General features: G+C 54.4%; 1 protein-coding gene across 1 annotated transcript; it reads left to right on the forward strand.

Annotated features, from left to right (window-relative positions):
• The first annotated feature begins 565 nt into the window (after window positions 1–565).
• Window positions 566–6,882, forward strand: NAGLU (N-acetyl-alpha-glucosaminidase). Its single transcript, XM_025363464.1, has 4 exons — window positions 566–589; window positions 667–797; window positions 2,748–3,004; window positions 5,457–6,882. The coding sequence occupies exons 1-4, from the start codon at window positions 566–568 to the stop codon at window positions 6,665–6,667; spliced, it is 1,623 nt and encodes a 540-aa protein (XP_025219249.1). The 3' UTR covers window positions 6,668–6,882.
• The last annotated feature ends 451 nt before the right edge of the window (window positions 6,883–7,333 follow it).

Genomic DNA, 7,333 nt, shown 5'->3' on the forward strand with positions numbered 1-7,333 from the left:
AAAAAAAAAAAAAAAAAAAAGAAGAAAAATACTGAAAACACTGCCACTCTATAGAAGACCTTGCCTCTACAAAAAAACTTATAAAAATTAGCCAGGCATGGTGGCATGCACCTATATTCCTAGCTACTTGGCTGAGGTGTAAGGATTGCTGGAGCCCAGGAGTTCAAGGCTGCAGTGAGCTGTGGTTGCAGTGTTCAACTCCAGCCTGGGCAACAGAGCAAGACTGTCTCTTAAAAAAAAAAAAAAAAAAGGCCGGGCGCGGTGGCTCAAGCCTGTAATCCCAGCACTTTGGGAGGCCGAGACGGGCGGATCACGAGGTCAGGAGTTCGAGACCATCCTGGCTAACACGGTGAAACCCCGTCTCTACTAAAAAATACGAAAAACTAGCCGGGCGAGGTGGCAGGCGCCTGTAGTCCCGGCTACTCGGGAGGCTGAGGCAGGAGAGTGGCGTAAAAACCCGGGAGGCGGAGCTTGCAGTGAGCTGAGATCCGGCCACTGCACTCCAGCCTGGGCGACACAGCGAGGGTCCGTCTCAAAAAAAAAAAAAAAAAAGAAGCGGTGATAGATGGTCACGGGCCCAGGAAGGGTGGTATTGGGCTGACCCTGGGGCTCTTAACTGAGGCGGGGGGGCTCTGTGTGTCCTGGGAGATGAGGGCCTCCCCGTAGGACAGCAGTGGCCATGCTCACCCACCCTTCCTTCTGTTCCTCCAGCACCGGGTCCTGGACCGGATGCGCTCCTTTGGCATGACCCCAGTGCTACCTGCATTCGCAGGGCATGTTCCCAAGGCTGTCACCAGGTAAGGTGCCGCTCACCTCCTCCACTTAGCTCAGAGAGGGAATTTTATTCCCGTCTAGAACATGACTTAAAAACTTAAGCTTTGGGCTGGGCACAGTGGCTTACCCCTGTAATCCCAGCACTTTGGGAGGCCGAATTGGGCAGATCACCTGAGGTCAGGAGTTCGAGACCAGCCTGACCAACGTGGTGAAACCGCGTCTCTACTAAAAATATAAAAATTAGCTGGGCATGGTGGCATGCGCCTATAATCCCATCTACTCAGGAGGCTGAGGCAGGAGAATTGCTTAAACCCGGGAGACAGACATTGCAGTGAATCAAAATCTCACCATTGCACTCCAGCCTGGGCAACAAGAGTGAAACTCTGTCTCAAACAAACAAACAAACTTAAGCTCTGGATGTAGGCCTGTGTTTGCTTTCTGACTCTGCTACTAACTACCTGTGTGACTTCGGGCAGATGACATGACTGCTCTGTGCCTCAGTTTCCTTACTTGTAAAATGGAATCTCTACCCACTTGGCTGTAGGGTTTGTAATTATCTCTTGATCTATCTGTGACTTTGCACAGAGTGCTAGCAAATGGCAGCCCTTACGAGTGGCTGCAGGGGTGCTCCAGTCCCTCCTCTCCTGCTCCTCTGTGCTTCCCAGCCATCCTCTCACATGTGGTTGGGGAAAGTCTTCAAGGCCCACCTGAGACCTCCCCTCCTTCAGGAAGACTTGCTAGTGCCCCCCCCCCCCCATGTCCTCCTTTGCACCTGCTAGTGTCTGGCTCCCACACTCTCACAGGACTTCATGTATGCCCGTGGCCTCCCTGCCTGCCTCTTTGCCCCCATCACCAGGTGGCAGGAAACTATTCATTCAATAAACTTGGTCCAGCTCTCTGCAGCTGCCAGACCTGGCTCTGTGCTGGGTCCTAGGAGGCGGCAAGAAACATGCCCGAGGCCTTACCCCGATAGGGGAGATATGTTGGCTGAAGGATACAATGTGGTGACAAGGACAGGAATATATGTGGGTTCTCTTCTCCTCTGCCAGGAGAGAGGGGCAGGAAGGGCTCAGGGCAGAGCCCAGCCTTGAAAAACGAGTGTTGCTTAGACGCCATGGCTCATGCCTATAATCCTAGCATTTTGGGAGGCTAAGGCGGGTGGATCACCTGAGGTCAGGAGTTCAAGACCAGCCTGGCCAACATGACGAAACCCCATCTCTACTAAAAGTACAAAAATTAGCCAGGCATGCTGGTGGGCTCCTGTAATCCCAGCTACTCGGTAGGCTGAGGCAGGGGAATCTCTTGAAACCAGGGGCGGAGATTACAGTGAGCCAAGATCACGCCACTTCACTCTAGCCTGGGCGACAGAGTGAGACTCTATCTCAAAAAAAAAAAAAAAAAGAATATTAAACGCCTCATGTTCTTACTCATAGTGGGAGTTGCACAATGAGAACACATGGACACGGAGGGGAACATCACACACCGGGGCCTGTCGGGGGGTGGGGGTCAAGGGGAGAGCTAGCATTAGGGCAAATACTTAATGCATGCGGGGCTGAAAACCCAGATGACAGGTTGATGGGTGCAGCAAACCACCATGGCACATGTATACCTATGCAACAAACCTGCATGTTCTGCACATGTATCCTGAAACTAAAAGTGTAATTAAAAAAGAGAGAGAGAGAGAAGAGAGAGAGAGAGAAAGGAAGGAAGGAAGAAAGAAAGAAAGAGGAGTGTTGCTTGTTTCTGGCCATAGGAAGGGGACAGATAGTGAAAGTTTTTCAGCGAAGGTGGCCAGGGAAGGAGAGGAAACGACTCTAGGCAGAGAGCACAGCCTGTACAAGCCATAGGGGCGAGAGAAACCGGGATGTGCCCTGGGAGCTGTAGAGAAGTTGGCGAGGCTGCTGAGGGGCTGTGGGCCATGATGTACACTATGGTGGCTTCCATGAAATGTCTGAGCTTTTGCTTCCCACTAGGGTGTTCCCTCAGGTCAATGTCACGAAGATGGGCAGTTGGGGACACTTCAACTGTTCCTACTCCTGCTCCTTCCTTCTGGCTCCGGAAGACCCCATGTTCCCCGTCATCGGGAGCCTCTTCCTGCGAGAGCTGGTCAAAGAGTTTGGCACAGACCACATCTATGGGGCTGACACTTTCAACGAGATGCAGCCACCCTCCTCAGCGCCCTCCTACCTTGCCGCAGCCACCACGGCCGTCTATGAGGCCATGATTGCAGGTACAGTGCCTGGCGGAGGTGGGAGAGCCCCTCAGACCCTCATAAAGAAGGGGGTAGCAGATGTCAACAGGGGTAGGCAGAGGGACTGGAATAATGCCTCGCCATAGCACACAGCACTTTACAGTTTACCAAGCACTTGTACACATGCGTCGTCTCAGTGAATCCCACTGTGGTTGAGAGGTGAGCTCTGGAGGTTGACAACCTGGGTCACACCTGGCGCTCCTATTTCCTGGCCGTGTGACTTATGACTTCTGACCTCATTGCCAGTGTCTCATTTGTTTTCCCTGTAAACAGGGAATACCTCATAGGTAGAGTAACGCCTGGCCCAGCGCGAAGGCCACTAAGGGCTAGCGATGAACAAGGACTTTGTTTGGTCTCTGTGTGGTTGCTGAGGTAGGCACTGCAGGCAGGAGGTGAGTGGATGCGCCTAAAGGCACTAAGTGCCCATCCTGCTACAAAACCGTGAAGCCAGGGCTCCTTCCTGCCACTTACGAGGAGTGGAGGGGAGGGCGCCCAAGTCAGGAATGACTTGGTGGAGAGGCGTCTCTGTTGGCCAGGAAGAGAACAGATCAGCTTAGCCTTTCTTGAGCAGCACTGCTCTGATGTGGCCCAAACCAGCAGCAGCAGCACCCTGAGCTGTGAGATAGCAAATTCTGAAGCAGAAGCTACATTTTTTTTTTTTTTTTTTTGAGACAGAGTCTTACTCTGTTGCTCAGGTTGGAGTGCAGTGGCACAATCTCGTCTCACTGCAACCTTCATCTCCTAGGTTCAAGTGATTCTCCTTCCTCAGTCTCCCGAGTAGTTGGGACTACAGGCACGCACCACCACGCCCGGCAATTTTTGTTGGTTTGTTTTGAGACAGAGTCTCACTCTGTCGCCCAGGCTGGAGTGCAGTGGCATGATCTCAGTTCACTGCAACCTCTGCCTCCTGAGTTCAAGCGATTCTCCTGCCTCAGCCTCCTGAGTAGCTGGGATTACACGTGGCCCCCACCATGCCTGGCTAATTTTTGTATTTTAGTAGAGACAGGGTTACACTATGTAGGACAAGCTGGTCTTGAACTCCTGACCTCAAATGATCCGCCCACTTCAGCCTCCCAAAATGCTGGGATTATAGGTGTGAGCCACCTCGCCTGGCCAATTTTTGTATTTTTAGTAGAGACAGGGTTTCACCATGGTGGCCAGGCTGGTCTCAAATTCCTGACCTCAGGTGATCCACCCACCTCGGCCTCCCAAAGTACTGGGATTACAGGCGTGCGTGGGATTACTGTGCCTGGCCTTGATTTTGTTTTTGAGATAGAGTCTTACTCTGTCACCCAGACTGGAGTGCGGTGGCACAATCTCGGCTCACTACAACTTCTGCCTCATGGGTTCAAGTGATTCTTGTGCCTCTGCCTCCCCAGTAGCTGGGATTATAGGCACCTGCCATTACCCTAGGCTAACTTTTGTATTTTTAGTATAGACAGGGTTTCCCCACATTGGCCGGGCAGGACTGGAACTCCTGGGCTCAAGTGATCCACCCTCCTCGGCCGCTCAGAGTGCTGGGATTATAGGTGTGGGCCACCCCACCCAGCCAGGAAGCCCCACGTTTTTTTGTTTGTTTTTTGTTTGTTTGTTTTTTTTTTGAGACGGAGTCTCGCTCTGTCGCCCAGGCTGGAGTGCAGTGGCCGGATCTCAGCTCACTGCAAGCTCCGCCTCCCAGGTTTGCGCCATTCTCCTGCCTCAGCCTCCCGAGTAGCTGGGACTACAGGTGCCCGCCACCTCGCCCGGCTAGTTTTTTGTATTTTTTAGTAGAGACGGGGTTTCACCGTGTTAGCCAGGATGGTCTTGATCTTGTGACCTCGTGATCCGCCCGTCTCGGCCTCCCAAAGTGCTGGGATTACAGGCTTGAGCCACCGCGCCCCGCCTTGTTTTTTTTTGAGATCGAGTCTCTCTCTGTCGCCTAGGCTGGAGCTCAGTGGTGTGATCTCGGCTCACTGCAAGCTCCGCCTCCCGGGTTCACGCCATTCTCCTGCCTCAGCCTCCCAAGTAGCTGGGACTACAGGCACCTGCCACCATGCCTGGCTAATTTTTTTGTATTTTTTAGTAGAGATGGGGTTTCACCATGTTAGCCAGGATGGTTTCGATCTCCTGACCTCGTGATCCACCTGCCTCGGCCTCCCAAAGTGCTGGGATTACAGGCATGAGCCACCGCGCCCGGCCAGGAAGCCCCATGTTTTAAGGAGCCCTCTGGGTAACTCTCATGTTCCCCCAAGCTGCTGAACCCTGTGCTGGAGTTTCCAGAAGGAAGCGATAAGGACAGGGCAGCGTATGTGCGACAGAGCGTCCCGCTGGTGGGGGTCACGGGAAGCCATGCCCTGGGATAGAGAGAGTCGTCCGTAGAGTGGAGTGAACATTCCCTGACCCCTCTGTCTCATCACTCCTCTTCTCTGTTTCCCCCACCTCCTGACCACAGTGGATACTGAGGCTGTGTGGCTGCTTCAAGGCTGGCTCTTCCAGCACCAGCCCCAGTTCTGGGGGCCCGCCCAGATTGGGGCTGTGCTGGGGGCTGTGCCTCGTGGCCGCCTCCTGGTTCTGGACCTGTTTGCTGAGAGCCAGCCTGTGTACACCCGCACCGCCTCCTTCCAGGGCCAGCCCTTCATCTGGTGCATGCTGCACAACTTTGGGGGAAACCATGGTCTGTTTGGAGCCCTGGAGGCCGTGAACAGAGGTCCAGAAGCTGCCCGCCTCTTCCCCAACTCCACCATGGTAGGCACAGGCATGGCCCCCGAGGGCATCAGCCAGAACGAAGTGGTCTATTCCCTCATGGCTGAGCTGGGCTGGCGAAAGGACCCAGTGCCAGATTTGGCGGCCTGGGTGACCAACTTTGCTGCCCAGCGGTATGGGGTCTCCCATCCAGACGCAGGGGCAGCGTGGAGACTACTGCTCCAGAGTGTGTACAACTGCTCCGGGGAGGCCTGCAGGGGCCACAATCGCAGCCCGCTGGTCAGGCGGCCATCCCTACAGATGAATACCAGTGTCTGGTACAACCGATCCAGTGTGTTTGAGGCCTGGCGGCTGCTGCTCACATCTGCTCCCTCCCTGGCCGCCAGCCCTGCCTTCCGCTATGACCTGCTGGACCTCACTCGGCAGGCGGTGCAGGAGCTGGTCAGCTTGTACTATGAGGAGGCAAGGAGTGCCTACCTGAGCAAGGAACTGACTTCCCTGTTGAGGGCTGGAGGCGTCCTGGCCTATGAGCTGCTGCCGGCGCTGGACGAGCTGCTGGCAAGTGACAGCCGCTTCTTGCTGGGCAGCTGGCTGGAGCAGGCCCGAGCAGCGGCCGTCAGTGAGGCCGAGGCTGATTTCTATGAGCAGAACAGCCGCTACCAGCTGACCCTGTGGGGGCCAGAAGGCAACATCCTGGACTACGCCAACAAGCAGCTGGCGGGGCTGGTGGCCAACTACTACACCCCTCGCTGGCGGCTCTTCCTGGAGGCGCTGGCTGACAGTGTGGCCCAGGGCATCCCTTTCCAACAGCACCAGTTTGACAAAAATGTCTTCCAACTGGAGCAGGCCTTCATCCTCAGCAAGCAGAGGTACCCCAGCCAGCCACGAGGAGACACTGTGGACCTGGCCAAGAAGATCTTCCTCAAATATTACCCCCGCTGGGTGGCTGGCTCTTGGTGATAGATTCACCACCCTGGGCCTTGTCTTCCACTAACTCCAAGCCGGGGCAGGTTCCAGGGCCTGGAGCTAGACAAGCATCACAGGATAACCCAGGCCTGGGAGGAGGCCCCATGGCCTGCTGGTGGGGTGTGGCCTGGGGCAACTGGAGGGAAATGAACTGCCCTCCACCACCACCCAAAGTGTGGGATTAAAGTACTGTTTTCTTTCCACTTAAACTCATGAGTCCCCTGGGTCTGTCAGAATGAGAAGGTCACTGCTGCCATGATTGGGAGGACTCAGGGCTATAGCATGGCCCTGGGGTGGGACCTGTTCTCCCATCCCTTGCCTCACATCCCTGTTTTTGTTTGTTGTTTTGTTTTGTTTTGTTTTAGATGGAGTCTTGCTCTTTGCCCAGGCTGGAGTACAATGGCACAATCTTTGCTCACTGCAAACTCTACTTCCTGGTTTCAAGCGATTCTTTTGTGTCTACAAGCTTACACCACCACTCCCGGCTAATTTTTATATTTTTAGTAGAGACGGGGTTTTACCATGTTGGCCAGGCTGGTCTTGATCTCCTGACCTCAAGTGATCCACCTGCCTTCCTGCCTTGGCCTCCCTAAGTACTGGGATTAGAGGAGTGAGCCATAGTGCTGGATCACATCCCTGTTTTTAATACTAACCCCTCTC

The sequence above is a fragment of the Theropithecus gelada genome, chromosome 16 (assembly GCF_003255815.1).
Source record: "Theropithecus gelada isolate Dixy chromosome 16, Tgel_1.0, whole genome shotgun sequence".
Classification (NCBI taxonomy): Eukaryota; Metazoa; Chordata; class Mammalia; order Primates; family Cercopithecidae; genus Theropithecus; species Theropithecus gelada.